Source organism: Mus musculus, chromosome 4 (genome assembly GCF_000001635.26).
Source record: "Mus musculus strain C57BL/6J chromosome 4, GRCm38.p6 C57BL/6J".
Classification (NCBI taxonomy): Eukaryota; Metazoa; Chordata; class Mammalia; order Rodentia; family Muridae; genus Mus; species Mus musculus.
In genome coordinates this window covers 136,308,753-136,331,146 of record NC_000070.6, presented here as the reverse complement: position 1 = coordinate 136,331,146, position 22,394 = coordinate 136,308,753, and the positions used below count along the sequence as shown (strand labels likewise).

Genomic DNA, 22,394 nt, shown 5'->3' with positions numbered 1-22,394 from the left:
TGAATGAATGGGTGAATGAATGAATCAGAGTACTAAGAATAAATCAACTTAGGGCTGAAGAAGAACTAATATGGGGCAACCTTTAAGTTAAAAAAGGGTAAAACCAGAATAATAAATGATAGGTTTAAGTAAAGGGAGAAGACAGTATGACTGGATGACAAAGCATAAAGAATATAGTGGGTTTTATAAGAGGAAGTCATGATCTTAAAACAGTGTTTTCAAATCATAATCTCACCATTTCTTTCCCTCCCTTTCTTTGTCTCATTCATTCATGTGCATGAAGAAAGGAAAACGAAGAGAAAAAGAAGGGAGACAGACAGACACACACACACACTCACGGGGGTGGGGGGAGCAAGCATGCCAGTGTGTATCAGCAGATACTCCTCCTATGGCAGCATCCATCTGTACACGTCAAAGAACAACTCGAATGAGTGGGTTCTCTCTAATTTTTGTAATCTGGGAGTTGAACTCAGATCCTGAGGCCTGCAGTAAAAATACCTCTATTAGCTGAGCCATCTCACTTGTGCAATCTCAACATTTAAAAAGTAAAATGCTCACTCAGTCTAAAAGCTTTGATCATAAGCAGGAAATCTGTATCCTATAACTGTGCCTACAATTCATCCTTTGACACCGCAGACTCGTCAACTCTTAGCTACTATGGAGGTAAAATCCTTTGGTGATGTGAGGGACATTGAAGTACAGCCTTATAACAATGAACTCCAATGTCTAAAAATTGTTCCTATTTTGGGTTTGTACCAAAGTAAGAGTCAAGATCTTAAGCTTTACTAAAAACAAAACAAAACAAACAAAAACTATCTTAAAAAAATAATAAATAAAATAAAATGAGCAGGCCAGGCGTGGTGGCACACTCCTTTAATTCCAGCACTCTGGAGGTGGAGACAGCTAAATCTCTGTAAATTCAAGGCCAGCCTGGTCTACGCTGCAAACTTCAGGCCTTTGAACGCTGTAGGGAAATGGCTCAGTGGAAAGAGTGCTTGCTGTGAAAGCAAGAGAATCTAAGTTCAACGCCTCAACACCCACATAAAAAGTGAAAATGAATGGAAAGTAGGTATAGGCAAGGTATAATCTTATTCAGTTCTTTCACATTATACATATAGTCTTCTGCTTTGCTTTTTGAAATAGAATCTCATGTATCCCAGACTGTTCTTGAGTTAAGCTTTTTTTAAACTCCTAACCTCCAAGTGCTAAGAATACAAGCATGCATCCCAGTTATATATTTAAGTATGTGGACCTGTGGTATAAAATATACTTCTCAATCAACTGCATGGATTCAATTAGAATCTTTAAATAAAGTTATGTAGTCAGGCTAACCAGAAATGAGAACTGTCTTCTCCCGAATCCTAAAAAGTTATTGGAGGAAAAAGCTTCCACTTGAGAGCTAGAGAGCAAAGGCTCTGACAAAAAACAAGATGCGATTAAGACAAAGTGAAAAGGAAATTCCATGAAATCAATACTACTTAGACATTTATTTAGTCCAACTACTATTAAAGCAGAAAGAAGCAACTGATACATAGGAAACTTGAACTCTAAGTTTATTATAGCTATCTCCTTTTGGGAGAGCATTTATATTTATAAATAATGCAACAGATCCCCACAAACCAACTTCGAAATGCATTTTTTTTACCTGTGACTTTACTGAACTCTTCCAGAATGTTCTCTTTAGTTTTATTCTTTGGAATGGATCCAACAAAAAGTCTGTTGTTTGCCACAGAAATGCACACTCCCAGGTGTTTACCAGGGCGAATCTCATAGCTGTCACACTGCAAAGAAGAAAAGAACCAGAGACCCCCAAACCATCCCAGACTGAGGACAACTAATATTAATCTAAAGAGCCCCACAATTTAAGATCAAACACTCACCAAGCTCCCTCACACTTGCTGAAACATGAGTGTAGATTTTGAATTCGTTACAATCCCCAGTTATAGCTTAGTTCTGTAACCTCTACTGTTCATCCATATAAAAAGGGGATCAAAGCTATTCATTTTAACACACCTTTCTCTCTCTCTCCCTCTCTCTGTTTTGTTTTTGAGACATGGTTTCTCTGTATAGCCCTTGCTGCCCTGTATAGCCCTTGCTGCCCTAGAACTCAGTGTAGATCAGGCTGTCCTAGAACTCAGAAATCCACCTGCAATTCTCTACCTCCCAAGTGCTAGAACTAAAGGCATGCACCATCACTGCTGACTTATTTCAATTTTATCTACATTCCCTTCCAGAGAATTTCAGAAGGAATACCTGAAAATTATTTATTTTTATTTATTCTGAGTCCTTGAGGATGAAATTAGATATAGATCAGCAATAGCCAAAATAATTACATGTAAAAAGGAACAATTAAAACTTTAACTATGGGGGCTGGTGAGATGGCTCAGTAGGTAAGAGCACCCGACTGCTCTTCCGAAGGTCAGGAGTTCAAATCCCAGCAACCACATGGTGGCTCACAACCATTTGTAACAAGATCTGACGCCCTCTTCTGGAGTGTCTGAAGACAGCTACAGTGTACTTACATATAACAAATAAATAAATAAATAAATAAATCTTTAAGAAAAAAAAAAAAAAAAACTTTGAGTTTCACACTGTATACAAACCACAATTCTGAATAAAGCTATAAAATATCAGAACACTTTCAAAACTTTATGAAGACAACAAAGAATGTGATGAATTCTTTAATAAATTTTATTTTATGTTTTAACATTACTTACTACTAGTTTACTAAGTGATATTTTTAAAGTTATCCATGGGACTGGTGAGGCAGCTCAGTGGTTAAGAGCATTGGCTGCTCTTCTGGAGATACTGAGTTCAATTCCCAGCAACCACAAGGTGGCTCACAACCATCTGGGCATCTTGATGCCCTCTTCTGTCATACACATGGGAACAGAGCACTCATATATATGAATAAATAAATCTTTTTAGTTACCTATACACTATCAAAAACAAGAAAATAAAACCTTGAAATGTCCTTAATATTGAATACACAAGTTTTAAGAGAAAAATCCATCAGAAAAACTAAACCCTGGACCAAGCTAGTAAAGGACTGCTTCAAACTCACTGATGAAACAAGAACACTTGGTGGATACAGCTGTGCTAAAAAAGGACAAGAACTGCCTGCCATACCACACTGCGTATGCCCTTAGATGTCTGGCAAAAATCTGCCAAAAACAGTAACACTGTCACTTTAACACACCGAGAGTCAGAAAGCATACAGGCCAGACTCAGAACTTACTGCTGCTCTAAAAAACACAAGGTCGTAAGAAGCTCTCAGAGAAAAGGAAAGCCACGGAAGGCTAGCTGTTACACAGCAGAAAGTAAGAGAGTTAGAATACAAGTTGTTAACTGCACAGCTGGATTGTGATACAAATAAAACAGATTCACACTATTTCTTAAACCAAATCCTAAAAACGTCCTGGTCTTCCGGTTACACTCTGCAGAACCATGTCAGACTCCGTCATACTTCAGTACCAATTCTAAAGCTCGACAGCGAGAAGTGACAGTAAAAGAAAAAACTGAATTTGTTTGGTACTAAATAAAATCATACTAACCAACCTTGTTAGCTTAGAATTATAATCAGAAAAAATAAAAGGTTACATACCAAATCAGTCAATATAAAGATATTAAAGGCAGTGACTAAAGAAAATGAAGCAATGCTAGCTGCAAATGCTGTTGAACCGCTTTATGCTCTGGAATGTTCAGTTCTTGGACGACAGACTCTTACCACATACCAGCTTAACTGCTTCCTGCGCAGCTTCTTTTCCACAGAAGGTGATGAATGCATAGCCTCTGTTCTGACCAGAGAGTGGATCCATCATGAGCCGTAGATCCCAGATAGGACCAGCCTTCTCAAAAAGGGGCACCAATTCATCCTCATACAAGTCTCTTGGGATTTTACCTACGAAGACCTGAAATAAAACTTCCTATTAGAATCCAACATAAGCACTCTTCATTTTAGAACCAGAGTCAGACTTCCTGTCTCCTGTTAGGAGATAAAGGCACAAGATACTTAGTGTTCCTTCTTTCTTTCTCTGTTTTTGAGACATGGTTTCTCTGTATAGCCCTGGCTGTACTGGAACTCACTGTGTAGCTCAGGCAATTTGAATCTGGCAGTTGATTTGGATTAAATATGAACCCTAACTTTTAATAAAGTCAGGCAGATGAGGTTACACAGGCACTTGTGAGGCAGACGCAGGTAAATCTCATGTGTTCCGACGCCAGCCTCATCTAAACAGGTAGTGCCAGCCTTGCCAAGATTATAGGGTATGATCTTGTCCCAAAAAAAACAAAACAAACATAAAAAAGCCTTATGGCCATCGACAAAAAGTTAAGGTCTATACTGAACAGAAACTGGTAGCTACACAAAACTGTACTCACAACTTCAATTTTTTTTTTTTTTTTTTTGGTTTTTCGAGACAGGGTTTCTCTGTGTAGCCCTGGCTGTCCTGGAACTCACTTTGTAGACCAGGCTGTCCTTGAACTCAGAAATCTGCTTGCCTCTGCCTCCCGAGTGCGGATTAAAGGTGTGCGCCACCACTGCCCGGCTACAACTTCAAATTTTAAAATTTTATAATTTGCCTTTTCTCACAAATCTCTGAGTTACAGGCTATCTTGGTCTATAAGCACCAGGGCAGCCAGGACTACAAAGTGGAATATTGTTAAAACAAAGAATAAAGAAAAAGCTAATCTGTACCTTCATAGAAATATGATATTCATTTTTATAAAACAGTAATTTAGTAAGAAAATTAACCTATATTTCATCAAGTTTTCTCAATATTAAAATCTTTGTTATCTAAAAAAGCAACCTTAATAGTTTTCAAAGCCTCTTGCCAACCCTCCTCCTTCAGCCTCCTTCCTAAGTAGCACATCATACTTGGCTAGCACATTTAATTCCAAGGATCAAAAAGATTATTTTTATACCATTTAAGGAAGTCATAGTATTTCTTTAATTATAAGCAAAAAATTACAAAGTAGAGTTAAGTATAAGATAACAAGAACATTGAAGTAGAAAATTAGCAGTTACATCAAAAATTTCAAATTTCTCCAACATCAGTATTGGGGCGGGGGGGGGGGGGATTGAGGGTTCAAGACAGGGATTTTCTGTGTACCCCTGGTTGTCCTGAAAATGTCTTTGTAGACCAGACTGGACTCAAATTCAGTGATGTGCCTCCCTCTACCTCCTGAGCACTCACTCGGTTTACATGTCCAGCTCTATACAGTCTTCTGATAAAACATTTATAAGCCACAAAATCTGAAACAGTAAACTTTTACATTAAGTTTTCTAGTGAAAACTCATCTACATCAAAATTTTAAACTCTGAACAATGACCTAACCACAGACAACGAATAAAGTAACAAAAGCATTCTGAAGCATGTGAAAGATATCACTGGGACTGGGCATACAGTTCAGGGTAGAACGTCTCCCATGAATGAGTAAGACTCTGGCTTCAATCCCTAGCACTGCAAATAAGAAAGTTAAAAAAAAACAAAAAAACAAAAAACAAAAAACAACAAAAAACTATTAATGGTCAAGCATGGTGGTGCAAGCATGGTGTACCATGCCCAGCACTCAGAGGCAGAGGCAAGTAGAGCTCTGTAAATTCAAGGCCTGCCTACATTACATAATCTAGCTTCAAACCAGCTACATAGTAATATAGTGGACATAGAAGCTTCAACCTGTGTTCCCAGCTGCTCAGTAGGGAGAGGTAGAAGGAGGATCATCTGAGTCCAAGAGTTGAAGAGCAAGCAGGACAAGACAGCAAAAACCCACCCTCTCTAAGCCTAAGTAATTAGGCTGTGTATGTATGACCTCATAGATATCCTGTGTATATTAGTGAGAACAAACAAAACTTGCTTCCCGGGCTGGAGAGATGGCTCAGTGAGTAAGAGCACTGACTGCTCTTCCAAAGGTCCTGAGTTCAATTCCCAGCAACCACATGGTGGCTCACAACCATCTGTAATAGGATCTGACGCCCTCTTCTGGTGTGTCTGAAGACAGCTACAGTGTACTTACATATAATAATAAATAAATAAATCTTAAAAAAAAAAAAAAAAAAAACTTGCTTCCCAGTGCAGTCATAAAACACTAACTGGAGACTATACATACAGCATGATCAGGTTAGACAGGGTCTGAGAGCCTACGTACTGTTTAAAATAACAGCCACCTTTTTTTTTCTTTTCTTTTTTTTTTTTTTTTAATTTGGGGCTGGAAAGATGAAGGACCACGGTTTAATTTCCAGACTGGCATGACAGCTCACAACTATCTGTAACTCCAATTCAGAAGCTCCAACATTTCTCATACAGACATACATGCAGGCAAAACCTTAATGTACTTGAAATAAAAATGAACTTTTAAAAATTATTTTTATTTCTGTATGTATGTATCTGCTTGTCTGCCTATGTGGAAGCCAGAAAGCTGTGCAGAAGGAATTCCTCTGGAATGGAGCTCCACACAGCTGTGAGACACCCAGTGTAGTGCTAGGAACAGAATCCACCCAGTGTAGTGCTAGGAACAGAATCCAGGTCCTCTGCAAGAGCAGCAAGTGATCTTAATCACTGTGAAACTTCCCTAGTTTCTTTTTTTTTTTTTTAAGTATGTGTTTTTGTGTTTGTTTTGTGTGTGTTAATAAGTACATATGAATGGAAGAGCCTTTCAGAGACCAGTAGATGGCATCAGATCACCTGGAGCTGGAATTACAGGCACTGTGAGTAGTCTGACCTCAGGCCAAGAAAATAATTCCAGAAGAGCAGCTACTGCACTTAACCTCAGAACTATCCCGGCAAACGCTGGTGGCCTGTTTAGGAGACTTACATGTAGCACAGGTTGGCCTCTGGACTCATGGCATAGCTGAGGGTGCCCTAGAAGTCTTGACCCCAACCTGACTTCCCAATATTCACTGAGATTAGTCATGTGCCACCATATCCTGCTCTAATTTTTTTAATTAAATTTATTGACTTTGATTGAAGTCAGTGTCTGAGAATGAAGCAATATTAAAACTGAATCTGGAAATAATTAAGTCTATTCTTTAGAGAAGACGTTCTATAAGTTACTTCCACAGGTATGCACTCATTAACAAACTGTGAAGCAGTAGTTATCCTGAGAATGAGAAATGCACAAGAATGATGGGTGTTTCTGCTGAAGGATGAAAGCTAAGTGGTTAGACAACCCAAAGTCAATTCCTAGAACCAACTGCCTGCAACTCCAGGTACTTAGGGCCTCTGCACACAACTCTACACAAGTAATGTACATACACAAAGAGAACACAGGTGCTGGGCATGCCTTGAATCCTAGCACAAGGTGGCAAACGGAGCTCTGTGAGTTTAAGGCCAACCTGGACTACAGAAACTTATTGGTCTCTGCTCCCAACCTTGTACTGATTACAAACATGCTACCAAGCCCAGCTTTTACACTGATGCTGGGGATTATAACTCCGGGCCTCAAGCACTTTACCCTCTGAGAGACCTGTTTCAAAAACATGGAAAGCTAGATATTCAGCAGGTAAAAAATGCTTGCAGCACCAGCCTGACAATCTCTGGAATCCACATAAAAGTAAAAAGTGAGACCCAACTCCATAGAGTTATCTTCCGACCCTGACATGAACACTATGAAATGCAAACCATATCATTCATGTATGCTTGCTCCCACCACCACATATACACACATAAGATAACATTTAAAAAATAGGACCTGGACCAACGGTTCAGCAGTTTCAAGAACTTGGTGCTCTTGCAAAGAACCCAGGTTCAGTTTTCAGCCCCCACAATACAAGCTCACAGCACCTTGCACCTCCAGTTCCAGGGAACTCATGCTACTGCTCTCACATACAAATTAAATCAATCAGTCTTATTTTTAAAATATGTAGTGGGAAGCAATTGAGGAAGACACCTAATATCAACCTCTGGCCTCATCGTAAAAACAGCATACATAGCTGCTTTTAAACTACATTGCCCTCTTGGAGGTGTTTCAGGATACCTTATAAACAAAAAATATGGGGCTGAAGAAACGGCTCAGTGGTTAAGAGCTCTGTCTGCTCTTCCAAAGGTCATGAGTTCAATTCCCAGCAACCATATGGTGGGGCTCATAACCATTTGTAATTGGATACACACCTCTTCTGGTGTGTCAGCAACAGGATGCTCATATACATTAAATAAATAAATCTTAAAAACAAACAAACAAGGAATCTACCCTAAGAACAAGAAATATACAGATAATTCCATTTTTCATTTAGTCATCTTGTATGTGTGTTTATAAGAAGAAAAATTCTAATGCTAAGAACTCAAAGCCACAAGTGATGTAGTCTCAGTCACACAGCAAATTTGAAGACAGCCTGAGATACGTAAGATCCTTGCTTCAAACAAACAAGTAAATGAACAATATTGGGGGCCAGAGAGATGGCTCAGCCATTAAGAACACTGACTGCTCTTCCAGAGGTCCTGAGTTCAATTCCCAGCAACCACATGGTGGCTCACAACCATCTGTAATGGAATCTGATGCCCTCTTCTGGTGTGTCTGAAGATAGGGACAGTATACTCACATACAATAAATAAATCTTTAAAAAAAAAAGTAGTAGTAGTGAAGGATAGAAGAAGCTGTTAGAGATGAGGAGAGAAATAAGGCCAAAATATTACTTATTTGTACCCTATGATTCACTGATGATGCATGCTTCTATGAAGAACCTAGATGGCTCAGAGTCCCAATCTAACCCTTCCGATTATCACATAACATGATCTTATTCTTTTATTACATTTATACTGGGGATGGGAGTATGCACCATGGCACACATGCTAATGTCAGAAGACTACCTGCAGGAGTTGGTTTTCTCCTTCCATCATGTGTTGCAGGGATCCAACTCAGGTCACCAGGCATGGCATGTAAGTACCTTAACCCACTGAGTCCTCTTACAGGCCCACATTTTATGATTTTAAAACCATCACAAACTAATAATATGTAGATGGTTCTAATGTTTTTAAACCTGAAAATGCTTAGAATCTCTTTTGATATTAAGCATTAAGAAATAGAAATTAAGAAATAGAATATGAGGCTGGAGATATGGCTCAGAGGTTAAGAGGGTCCAGGTTCAATTCCCATTACCCACATGGTGGTTCACTACCATCTCTATCTCCAGATCCAGAGGAGCCATGTTCTCTTCTAACCTTTGCAGGCAGCAGGCATACAACTGGTAAGACATACACGCAGGCAAATCACCTATACACATAAAGTAACATAACTTAAAAAGTAGAATATTTGCACTATTGTAACATGAAAATGAAGGTTACAAGAACAAAAGGCAACAACCTTACTATACAAAGAGAAGACAGACCTTAAAGCTGATACTGGGACTGGTGAGATAGCTCAGCAAGTAAAGATGCTTTCCACACAAGCCTGGTGACCTAAGTTCAAACCTCAAACCCATGTAAGGGTGGGAAAAAAGAACCAACTCCACAAAGTTGTCCTCTAATCTCTATACAAGCACCTACACAGCAAACACATACACACACTTTTTTTTCCTAATGGTTACTACAGTCATCTTTGCTTATCCATTTACAAACAAACAAAAATATGATCTTTGCTCCTGATCATTTGAAAAGTTTTAGTTTTTTGAGCATACAATTTATAATAGTCTAAAATCATCACTCTCCTTAAAAACTGTTCAAATGGGAGTAAATTTTTTTTCTTGTAACTCTAATAGTCAACCTAAAACTCTCAAATCTCACAGTAACACTCCCCAAATAAAGAGCGGACACCGACTATCTGAGGAGCTACCCCCTTCAGCCTCACTCCCACTCCGATGCTCAGGAGACTCCTACAATGCCTGGAACCTCAGCGTGGGAGGGAGAGGCTATACAACAAGTTCAAGTCAGTCATAGACTATGAGACCCAGCAAAGTACACTTGTCACACATCCTGATAATCTGATTTCTGTCCCCAGAACATACAGTGGGAGAACAAAAGCCTTCACCCCACCCTCCACATGCCTATACTCACACACACACATCCTCTATCACACACTCCAAAGGAGATCCCATCTCAAAATAAATAAATAAATAAATAAATAAATAAATAAATAAATAAATAAATCCTGTACCACTCAAGCTAGCTTAAATTTGTTACAAAAAGGCCACAACTTCTTTTGTTTTTAAAAAACTCATCAAATACTGTGCACTGTGTTCCTGGCACTAAATATAGACAATGAAACCATCCAATCAGAAAAAGTCCCTGCATAACTGACTTTTTGTCACCTAGTTTCTCCATTTAAGGATCCAAGAGTGCTACAACACTAGGGAGAGAGGGAGGTGTACAGGGCTGCAGGGTGTGGGAGGGACGCAAGGAGCAGGGTGCTTGCTGAGCACACAGGAAATCGGGGTTGGACCCTCAGCACTACATAAACTGCTGTGGAATAAACTTATCATCTCAGCTCTTTGGTGGTGCCAGCAGGAAAATTGTAAGTTAGCTAGTTCTAGGACAACTTGAGCTACATAAAACTCTTTCTTAAACAACAACAACAACCCAAAAGTAGAAAGGCACTCGGATGGTAGTAGAGCACTCCTCTTACCCTAGCATTTGGGAAACAGAAGCAGGAGCTATCTCTGAGGTCTAGGCCAGGCCAGCCTAGACTACAGAGGGAGTTCCAGGATTGCCAGGAATGCACAGTGGAAAAGGGGGAAAAAAAAAGTCCAGAGAGAAACTTTTAAAAAAGCCTAAGAGTCACTCACTTTCCCACTTTCTCTCTCTCTCTCACTCTCTCTCTGACTCTCTCTGACTCTCTCTCTCTCTCTCTCTCTCTCTCTCTCGATTCTAATCTACACTCTCCTTCATGGGATTCCCTCCCAGTCAGAATATTTCTCAGTCATTTCTAAGTGCATTTTGTGTTGAAAGAAAGCAAAGTACTGACATTACAAAACGCAAATGATTGAGACATGATGACTCACCCCAGCACAACCCCAGCATTCAAGAGGCCACCCGATTACCAATTGTTCAAGGCAAGCCTGATCTTCACAGAGTACTTTAGGCCAGAAAAAGCTACATATAAGACTTTGTCTTAAAATAAAATAAATATGAGCTGAGTCCAATAGCACATGCCTACAACCCCAACACTCAGAAGGGAGGCCCCATCGTCAAGGTAGTCTGGGCTACATACTAAGATATCACATCAAATGAAAGATTTAGGTCAGAAGAATGGCATAGAGGCAGAACACATGCTCAGAATGAATGAGGCCCCAACTCAATCCCTAGCACAAAAAATTTTAAAATTCTGCAAAATTAAAAACAACTGCATCCGGCTGGAAAGATGGCTCAGTGGTTAAGAGCACTGACTGCTCTTCCAGAGGTCCTGAGTTTAATTCCCAGAAACCACATGGTGGCTCACAACCATCTGTAATGGGATCTCATGCCCTCTTCTGGTGTGTCTGAAGACAGCTACAGTATACTCATATATACAAAATAAACAAATCTTGAAAAAAAAGATTTCTAAACCAAGGTCAGTTATCCTTGCTAATAATGACACAAATACACATAGATACTACCAATATAACACTAGCCACACTTTGACAGTAATCAAGTACTTTACCCACATCATAAGCTGGATTATACAGTTAATAGATTGGAAAGATTTTCCCACAAAGGGCTAAAAGCACTTACCTCTGTCCCAATCCCAGGCTGCACACCCGAGTACACACTGTCTGGTGGGGGACCGCCATACTTCCTCTGTCCCGTGGTCACATCCAAAGTATAACCAGTCCTCTCAAGCAAGGCCTAGAGATAATTACACATGTTAAACTTGAAAGTACAAACACACACACAAACTGTCACATCTTTGAAATGCATTTTATGATGAATTAAAAAGGAGCAGCTGGAAATAAAGCATGCATGCACGAGGCACCAGATTCTACCTGCAGTGCCACATAAACCCCAGAGATGGGGCCAGGCAGCAGTCGTGCATGACTTTAATCCCAATACCTGGGAAACAGAGGTAGGCAGATCTTTAAGTTTAAGACCAGCCTGATCTACTCAGTGAGTTCCAGGACAGCCAGGGCCACACAGAAAAACCCTGTCTGAAGCTACCCCCCGAAAAAAAGAAAAATAAAAGTGAGGGGCTAGAGAAATAGCTTAGCAGTTAAGAGTTTACTGCAGAGGGCACAAGTTTAGTTCACAGCACACATGTGAAATGTCTCATTATTAACTGTCTGTAACTCCAGGTCCAGGGGGTCCAATACCTCTTCTGGCCTCCATAGACACTGTAGTCCTGCATACAAACCCACACTCAAACAAACACATATACATATAATTAAAAACAAGAGTAAACTATTTAAAAGAGGACGGCTGGAGAGATGGCTCTGAACTAAAGCGCACCTGCTGCTCTTGCAGACCTTCGGAGTTTGGTTCCCAGTACACATGGCAGCCCACAACTGCCCTTAACTACTCCATTTGTCTGCTTCATACTCTTACCAAGCTACAAGCTCAACACAACTGGAATATCTCACAGGATACTCTAAATTTGGAAACTTCCAAATAAATATACTCTGATTTCAAAACATGAATCATTATTTGAGAGCCGGGCATGGTGGCGCATGCCTTTAATCCCAGCACTCGGGAGGAGAGGCAGGCGGATTTCTGAGTTCGAGGCCAGCCTGATCTACAAAGTGAGTTCCAGGACAGCCAGGGCTACACAGAGAAACCCTGTCTCGAAAAACAAAACAAAAAGAATCATTATTTGATTCCACCTCACTAACACTAACTAACAGAGGTCACAGAAACAATGTTCTTGCCCTCAAAAAGCTTGCACGATAGATAACATTCGTATGAAATTTCATATGAAAGGTCTATAGAATATCTTTTGTTGGCAAACAAAATATGCACTCTACCAAGAAAGAGAAGGGCTCTGCATGTTAGGTATGTAATTACAAAGAGCACCAGCAGATTCATGTTTGTTAGAGTTAGTTAACCCTGGGATTCCACAGGGAAGAATGTCTTGAACCTTCCATTTTTCTACCAGGGGAAGGGGGTTAGTCAGCCAATCAGGGTTGTTACACAGTAGTTTGGCATTTGTTTAAGAATGGGGCTAGATCAGTTTATAAACAGATGAGAATGGAGGAGAAAAGTATAAAGGCACTTTACAAAGTTAGTTATACCCAAGCCTGAGTCACCAGGGCAAACAACTCTAAAACTCAATACCATTCCAATTAAATCTTTAAGGACAGCTTAGGATAGAGCACTTGATTAGCATGTGTAAAGCCCTGGATTAGGTCCCCACCACTGCAACCTTGACAAAACCCCTTTAACAAGGTCTTTTAGGAAAAGCCTTTTTGACTTTCAAAGCAATTTATCTAAGTTAATAATAATAATAATGACCGGGGAAGGTAGTTACTTTACATATGAATTCATCTAATCTTCACAACTTAAGGAGGTAGGCAAAACCAAAACCATTTTATAAAATCAAAAAAGGTCAAAGCCAGCCGGGCAGTGGTGGCGCACGCCTTTAATCCCAGCACTTGGGAGGCGGAGGCAGGCGGATTTCTGAGTTCGAGGCCAGCCTGGTCTACAAAGTGAGTTCCAGCCAGGGCTATACAGAGAAACCCTGTCTTGAAAAACCAAAAAAAAAAAAAAAAAAAAAAAAAAAAAAAAAAAGGTCAAAGCCGGTTTATAAATACACTGAGGTCAGAGAAAATTCAAAAGGAGGAAAGCAGTTAGAATACCACAGCTCTTCCCTAAGGCCTTTCACTTCAGCACTCAGTAGGCTGAGGCAGGATCACCTTGTTGGGAACCAGTCTGGGCTATAAAATGAGTTCCAGGCCAGTTTGAGCTACATAATGGTACCCTGTACCAAACAAAATATATATATATATATATAAAAGAGTGCTTATAAAGCAATAATAAACATGCCCCTCCCTCTTTGTCAGAAGACTGAGGATCAAGGAAGAGTCTGAACTAGACATTCCCATACTGTGACTCTTTTACCTTGATTTTTGCTTCATCGGGCCCTTTCGTGGACTCTTGTACCTTGCTGCCTTGTTTCTCTCTTTGCCTGTAGGTCTTCATAACTCCACATAAAAATGCACTTTTGTTCTAAAAGATGCAAGCAATTCAAAAGGAAGAATTACCAGGAATCTCTGAAGGGTCAAATACACAATAAATTTAAATTTAAATGATAGCATTTTAAGACCAACGTTTTAACAAAAATATTCATTCCATTCATTCAACAAATACTTTGACATGCCTGAGGCTGGAGCAGACAGTAAGTCAGTACCTCAGGGAGCTTGCCTTCTAAACTGGAAAAAAACAAACAAACAAAAAAAGGGGGGGGCTCACTTCCATTTGTTATTCTTTACCTGAATCTGGACTACCTTTCCAAAATGGCTAAATGTATTTCTCATACAAAGATAGCCCAATAGCACCCCCCTTTATTGCAGACGATTTAAACATATAAAACTGTCACAGTAACAATAAAATCCAAACATGACTAAGTTCGTAAAGTAACTCACTGTGTTAAAGGTGAGGGAAGAGCTTTGCTTTGTGCCCATGCTTCTGAAACTCTGACACAGAAGATCTTTTTTTATCTTAAATTTTTCCAAAGGAGAGATAGTCACAAACAAAACAGACCACTTCCCCACAGGGAACCAGCTGCAGATAGATCACTGCTCGGACGGACGCGTGCCAGTACTGACCTTACCTGGACATGAGACAGGTCACTTTCTTTGAACTGCTGCAGTACAGACAGAGCTCCTTCCTCATTAAACTCCCTGAGAGCATCGATTGCTCTTTCATCAAGATCCACATAAGCTACCAATCCTAAAAATTAAATTGAAAAGGGTTAACATCATTGTAATAAAAGAGGTAAGCTAAACTATCTAGTAAGGTCTAGTAGCATTGTTATATTCAATACCATCTCTGACAAACTACATTTTCATTTAATTATATGCATATACATAGCTAAACAAATAAGATCTAGAAAGATCAAACACAAAAATCAAAAATAATATATCAACCATAAACGTGAATTTTAACTTAAAAAAATTTAGTGGAAAGATCCCTAAAATGTGTCTAACTCCCCCAAACAGCAGTAAGTTCTGAAAATCTGATGCGCATGCTTGTACTACAGATGAACCATTCATTTAGGAAATTCTGGTTTATATTAGAGTGGTAACAATACACTATCTTTCTCAAGGATAAACATTCAAATTACAGGTTGTTATACTTATTTATGAAAACCAATTTTACTTCTTTCCACTCCAAAGAGTATCAAAGGTTTTCCCTCCTTAGTACCAAATATAAATTAAAATGTGTTTATCCAAGCATCTAGTTTGCTGCAGTCAGAATGTGGAAAGGCATCTTAAATTCTACAAATGCAAGTGCAGCTTGCTAAATCAATTCTGAAAGTTGTATTTTAAGTCAATCTTTTGCTTTTCTGAAGTAACAAGCTGAGATTTAAAAGATGCTGTGGCATTCACAAGACTGTCAATAATGACAATCTCCTTCAAAGAATTTTAAATAAATTATGCAGAAACCATATATGCTGTGTACTATATATGTAGTCTACTTAACTACTCACAGAACATCTACTATGTTTAAAATAACTCTTAATATATAAGGAACCTTTTCAGAATTGGTCCAATGTAAAATAGAAATACCTGACAGATTAACATTCCCCTCCCCAAGTCCGTATGAACCAACAGCAAAAGTGATTCTATTTTGGTAAAGTCAAAAAGAACTTTATTTCATACAGTAAATAAATTGAAAATAAATTAATGCCACTTGCAAAGTTATTGTTTAAAATGTTGCCATTTCATGTTTTACAAGCTCAGAATGAGCATGGCTAAGCGACTGGAGTTTCCTCACCCCCAAAGCCACAACTCAGGACCACCTTCAATCCACCCTATCAATCCGATCCTTCACCCACATCACTGGCCTCTTAGTAACAAAGCACTATACAGGGAGGTCTCTAAGCAGATCACTGCTACCTCTCTAGGGCAGAAATGTCACAGCTCCTGAGGACTGGTTTTCAAATGGGACCATCACCCAGGAGTCATTTTTATAAGCCATTTTAGTGTCTAAAATTAAATCTCAGCTGCAAGATTTAAAATATTTTTAAGAAAAAAAAAAGCACAGCTATGTCTACTAAATTTAAAACATATTTCTAAAAGAAACAATTCTCTCTCCTGATCTGGATAGGCACACAAACACAGAGGAAGAAAGTTTCCATCTATGGCCCCAAAGGAGGACACATTTATTTACGAACACCATTCCCTAAGGGTAAATATTTCTCTCCCTGTTTAAAACTTCAAACCACCTACAACCAACCATATTAAGATGTTCAAATTTGCTTAAGCACTTAACCATGGGACTTACACATTAAGAAAAAAATCAAAAACAAAAAACAGCTGTTGCAAGCCAAACACTTCCAAATTACCCGAGAGATGTGAATTTCTGTCTATTAGAAACTAGACAGGCCACAAACTCTCACGGAGTATGACATATATTATCGTTTCAGACAATACAGTCTAACTATTCCTCTTATGCCACCTAATCAGACCTACACTGACTTAACAATCACTTTTAAAAAGCTAAAAGTAGAAAAGTAAAAGCAAAATGATGACTGATTTAGGTTAGGGGGAAATGTAAAATTTGGTATGCTGAAACATACATTTTAATTGGTAGTAAATCTAAGACAAATTGATGTTCTGTTCTGAAACAACTAAGTCTGCATATTCAACACTAAGGCTTCAAAATAATGAAACAGGAATAAAGTCAAACCCAATATGCCCTCAATGAAGGGAAAGTATTGGCTCTACACAAATCACAAATAGTAAGCATTATTTATCCTTAAAATCTATAAAATTCAACGTGGTTTGCCCTCACTTTCATAACCAGTCAGAAACAAGAAATGCATATTATACCTGTCTGAAATATTTCATCAAGTCTTTCTGCCACCTTCTGTGGGAGGCCTGCCTCTATCAGTGTCTTGTAGTGTTCTGTGTGAGTTACACTGGAAGTATCCATTGGTTCTTCCTCTTCTTTTAACTGTACCGCATTACCATTCACCTGATTAGCCATTTTATTATGCTGCTGGAAAAAATTCAGGAGCTATATTACATTAAGCCAGAAATAACTAGATTGTAGGACAATTCATGATTTACCTCAACTAATTTGTACACATGCTGCTAATAACTATCCAGAATATTTTATGCCTTTTGTGAGCATCTGACCTATATTTCCAGTAATAATCTTGTCAAACTATAGAAAATGTACATGGAAGTATCGGATCCTTAAGCAACTTCATGTACTCTGGGGTAGAAGAACTTGAGTTTACGGCAGGTACAATTGCTGAGTAACAGAAGCAGCCGTTGTGTTCTGGGGAGCAGATCAACAAACCACCAGGAAATCCTAAAGGCCCCTCAGCTTACAGAGTTCTAAAATTTGATTTAAAACAGAATGAACACCCACACATCACTTAATCAAGGTTTAAGAACTTTCCATTTTCCCTAGCTCTGCTTCAGAAACAACATAGGTATGAAATAAATCCATGTTGTATCTCGGTCAATGAGCTGGTGGCTTGGGTTCTCTCCACCTCACTTAAAAACACAACTTTCACATTAATTTTGTTCTAAGATGAATTTGCTATTCCCATTCACAGATTTAAAAGAAAAAATGACCAACTTTAAAAGCTAAGCCATTGTTTACAGTCTAAATAAAAATAATTGAGCTCTAGTTGAGGTTGCTTCTTGTTTTTAAAAACAAAACAAAACAAAAAACCCAGGAGTATGAGTGGAATTTTTCTTGTCAGTGAAAGAAAGTTGCAAAAAATACTGAATAAACAACTTGCAAAAAAAACTTCACAAACACTATCTAACTGGCCTAAACTTTGTCAGGTTTCTCAGATTAACCTACCAAAATCATTTTGTATGTTCAGCCTGTATATAATGCTGAAATGGACCAATTCCCTGAAGAGAGAGTAAATCACAAAAGCATACAAGGCCAGTCTACACTACCTCAAAGTCAGGGCATTAAGTGTGTGCGTGACATTCCATGTGATGAAGAGAATGGGTGGCTCAAGAGATGTCACAGCACAGAGGTAAAGGCAAGATGAAGCTGGGTCTCACGAAAAAGCCTACTGTCCCTGAAGACACAAGATAGAAACCACAAGTCACCCTCAAGCACTATAGCTTAAGATAGCCAATCCATTCCTGATCAGTCATCAAACACTGTGCAAATGCTGTTTCCTGACACAAAACAACTCTTCATTTGAACATCCACTGATGTCTAGTTGAAGTTAATGAGAGGAGAAAGAGGAAGGCAATAGTAGAAGCAGAGTGTGAAGGGTGTTACTCTGAGAATGACCTGACAGCTGCATGACTTCTCATCACAAAGCTCTCACTAGTCCTCTAATGTCTACAGAGACGCGACTGTACTTAACGATGTATCTCAAGGCAAGCCTCAAATTCTGATGAACTAGCAAAAAATAGAAACATCCAAAACTGGCACAAGAAACCACTATACTAGCACGTAAAATGTAAGATGAACCTTTTTACTGATTAAAACAACCTAGTTCTATAAAGAAGCATTCTAAAATCCAAAATCTTTCTGTGGACATACATTTGTGCTTTCCCATTCCTCCCCCACAAACACTATACGAAGATCACAACTCAAAAGTTCTGTAACAAGACCTTCATAGCACTGCACCTATGAATACTATGTTACAGGAGAGGAAATTAACTGAGAAGTTCGATGAACATCTGTTAAGGTGGAGTGTTTTTGAAAAGTATGCGTGAAGCAAAATGACAAGTTATGTATTAAGCACAAGACATTTATGACTACCATTGATATCAAAACTTTTAAAATGTTCAGATTTTGTCAACTTTAACCTAAAAAAAAAAAAAAGGTAAAATAGACTCTAGGAAATAAATCCTTCGGATCAAGAGGGGGGATTCAACAACAATGCCACACAGCCAAACCATATTTCTGGATGCAGCAAATATTCTAACGTGACTGGAACCCTTTGACACAAACATTTTTGCAAAAAAAAGAAAATTACAAAATAAAGTCATTTAAATAAGATTTATAAGGACCGCTGGGAGACTCGGGAAGTCAGTACTAGCTTCTCCCTGACTTGTGGCGAACATCTCTAAGCAAAATGTTGAGAGACGGGCTTTTAAAAGAACCAAGGAAAGCTAACGGTTATCTCACAGCTCGGGAGTATCAAGCCTTTAATCACTACGACTGACTCCTGACACATTCTGCTTTTAAAGGGCAAGGGGGGGAAAAATCCCAAACAGGTAACGAGAAAGGACTGAACCTTTCAAGAACCCCTGGGCTTTCGTCTTAAAATTCTGGCCACATGGCTACTACCGTGTAAGAAAAAGAAGCGCTTTTCCAAACTGGAGCGCCTATGACATTCTCAGAATTACCTAGCTCAGGCGCCGCTCGAAACCAAGTGTCACGGCCTCTTAGTAGTCATTTTTTCCTTCAAATCCCGGCTCGAAGCATGCAGGTTGGGGATCGGGCGGGAGGCACCCCCCATACCTCGGCCCCTCGGCTCCGACTCCCGTAAAAGTTTGCTCCCGGCTCAGGTAACCCTGGGACTTGCACCCCGCCCTCGGCTCACCCCACCCCCTCGGGCGCGACCCGGTTATCAACACATCCCACAGGCCGCCGGGCGAGAGGCGGGCCAGGCCTGACCGCAGGCCTCGGGGGCAAGCACCGGGGTCAGGGGGAAACGCCTGAAACCCTTCGCCCGGACCGGGGCCGCGGACAGCGGCGGGCGGAGGCGGGAAAAAGCACCGCGAGACCGGCAGGCCGCACGGAGGACAGCGGACCGAGGGACCGGGGCACCGGAGGGGCTGAGAAGGATGAGCGACAGAGAGAGGAGGCGCCGCGGCGGGACTCAGGCCCGCGGCTGCGCGGCGGGCCGGAGCAGAAGCCGCCCCCGGCCCATCCCCACCCCCACCCTGGGGCCTCGGAGCAAAGACCCAAACTGCAGGCCAGGGCGCCGAGCCTGGACCCGGCCGAGTCCGGTCAGACCGGGACTCCCGGCCCCTCCCCCCCACGGGCCAGCGCGAGACTCACCAGGGCAGAGCTGGGGGCTGGCGGCCTGGCCCGTGAGAAGCAGCGCGAGGCGCTTTGAAAACGACAAGAAATGGCGCGCGCGCCACCCCCTCCCCCCCTCGCATGGACCGAGACGCGATCCCGGCAGCACGCGGGGTTTCCCGGAACTGCTTCCAGGGACTCCGTGCGGCCGACCAATCGGCCCACGAGACCGTATGACGGGCAGCTTGACGGGCCAATAAGAGAGAGGGGAAAGCGGCCCTCACGTCGGGGACTCCGAGGACCAATCGGTGTGGCCGTCGGGCTGAGCCAATGAGGGGTCTCAGCGCCACTGGCTGCGGCGCCTCCGGGGCGGGGGCATGCACACAAAGGGGTCTGTTGGTGGGAGCCCCTGGTAGTGGCGAGGCTGCGGGGCAGCGGGCCTTGCGTGGCCGAAGCTCCTCCCTCTTCTTCTACCACCGTTAAGAGGTTGAAAAATCTAGGCCTCCCGCCGCGTGGCCACCTCCGGAGCCCCGCCCCCTCGGGTCCCGGCGGCCACGCTCCGCAATGGCGCTGCTACCCCGCGCCGGAGTCCCTTATCTCCAATCCTCCCTCCCGCCGTTCTGAGCGTTAGGTCCCGAGCACACCCCATTCGCCACACGCTGGGCTCCATCAATAGATCATCTTGGCTCTAGTCAAAACACAACTTCAGGGTGACTTGACTCGTGTCGCTGGAGATTTCTCTGTAGAAAAGCATCCCTTAGAATGACTGGAGAAACTGCCTGTTTCCCTCCTTGGCTCTTCTCCTCACAGAATAACGTGGATCTGACTCAAGAGTGACGCTAACAGAAAGCAGGGACCCTTCGGAGTTTGGAGACTAGAGTAGGTAGGGTCACTGGATCAACGACTGAAAGCCAGGCAAGCGGGCAAAGGGTTCATTTCCAAGAAACTAATACCTGTTATTCATAAACCTCTCACCTGTCACTCCTGTCCCAACACTACCTCAGTGAAGAAGGTCAAGGGATCTGCTTCCAAACATATCTGGAGATCATGTTTCTCAAATCCTATAAACCAAAGTTTATTGTTAGTCTACCCATGCGTTTTTGAACGGACATGTGCAAAAGTGCACTTGATACGAACTTGATGGCCAATGTAGTAGTGCTGGGAGGTGGGGCCGGTAGTGGGAGGTGTTTCGGGCACTAGGACTCCACCCTCAAAGCATTAAAGCCGACTGATAGGCCTCCAGGCTGTGAGTTTGATGCCTGACTCTAGATCTTCTCTGCATCTTTTGCGCTTCCAGCGTAGGGAGACGGCCCTTATCCCCGCGTGCTCTCAATGTTGGACTTCCCTGCTTCCAGAACTGTAAATTGTAAAGCCTGTCCTAGGGGCTGGAGAGACGGCTCAAATGCAAGTTTAAAATCCTGACTGTGGCCCGGCAGTGGTGGCGCATGCCTTTAATCCCAGCACTCGGGAGGCAGTCAGGCGGATTTCTGAGTTCCAGGCCAGCCTGGTCTACAGAGTGAGTTCCAGGACAGCCAGGGCTATACAGAGAAACCCTGTCTCGAAACCCCGCCCCCCCACAAAAAAAAAACCTGACTGTGAATCTCCATCCACTTGAGTAAAAAGCCTGGCGTGACCGCATGCACCTGTAAACTCCAGTGCTGATGTAGACTGCAACCGGAGAATTGCTGTAGCTTGCTGCCAGTTTAGCTCCAGGGCGGAGGGTGGAAGAGCAGGACACTCACTTTCTTCCTCTGACCTTCGTCTGCACCTCCCTCCACACACACATAAGCAAACACAAGATCAGATAAAAACCCTCTTCTGTATAAATTATCCCACCGGTGTTGTATCCCAGCAATACTAACAAGGCCGTTAGTGTCCAATACCAAGCCAATATTATGGGATGTAAAACACAGATCTCCCAGGAGCATACAGCTCAGTGTTAGAGCACGTTCTTCCATACAAAGAGCCCTGAGTTCAGGCTCTAACTTGTGGGGTGGGGTTCTGGTGGCTGGAGAGACCCAGGTTCAATCCCAGAGCCAATATGGTAGTTCACAAATGTCTGATACTCCAGTTCCAGAAGATCTGATGCCCTCCACTGACCTTTTTAGACACTAGGCACACATGTGATATGCAAGCATATATGCAGGCAAAAGCACCCAAACATATAAAATAATTTAAATAAGCTTTTGTACCTTAGAGAAATTCCAGGGCAGTAGACTATGCATATCAAAGCTTTCACAACCTGAAGGAAGATTTTGTTTGTTTGTTTGTTTGTTGAGCCAGGGTCTATGTAACCATGGCTGTCCTGAAACTCACTATGTAAACCAGGCCAGACTCTAACTCAGAGAGGTCTGCTGGCCTCCACCTCCCTGCTGG

The 22,394-nt window shown here is 41.4% G+C and overlaps 1 protein-coding gene across 19 annotated transcripts in view; it reads right to left on the bottom strand.

Annotated features, from left to right (window-relative positions):
- The window catches only part of Hnrnpr (heterogeneous nuclear ribonucleoprotein R), a 35,040-nt gene extending 14,835 nt beyond the window's left edge, over positions 1-20,205 (bottom strand). For 2 of the 19 annotated variants that reach the window (NM_028871.2, XM_006539221.2), the window contains exons 1-7: positions 20,058-20,205; positions 16,892-17,060; positions 14,668-14,786; positions 13,956-14,063; positions 11,640-11,753; positions 3,735-3,911; positions 1,646-1,781 (exon numbers count right to left, since the gene is read on the bottom strand). In NM_028871.2, coding sequence (NP_083147.1) covers positions 1,646-1,781; positions 3,735-3,911; positions 11,640-11,753; positions 13,956-14,063; positions 14,668-14,786; positions 16,892-17,048 — 811 coding nt within the window. In that variant the 5' untranslated portion in view covers positions 17,049-17,060; positions 20,058-20,205. Of the gene's footprint in view, positions 1-1,645; positions 1,782-3,734; positions 3,912-11,639; positions 11,754-13,955; positions 14,064-14,662; positions 14,787-16,891; positions 17,061-17,983; positions 19,203-19,399 lie in introns of those variants that run through there. The other 17 variants (XM_030253848.1, XM_030253850.1, XM_030253845.1 and 14 more) reach the window with 14 other exon arrangements.
- Positions 20,206-22,394: the final 2,189 nt, after the last annotated feature.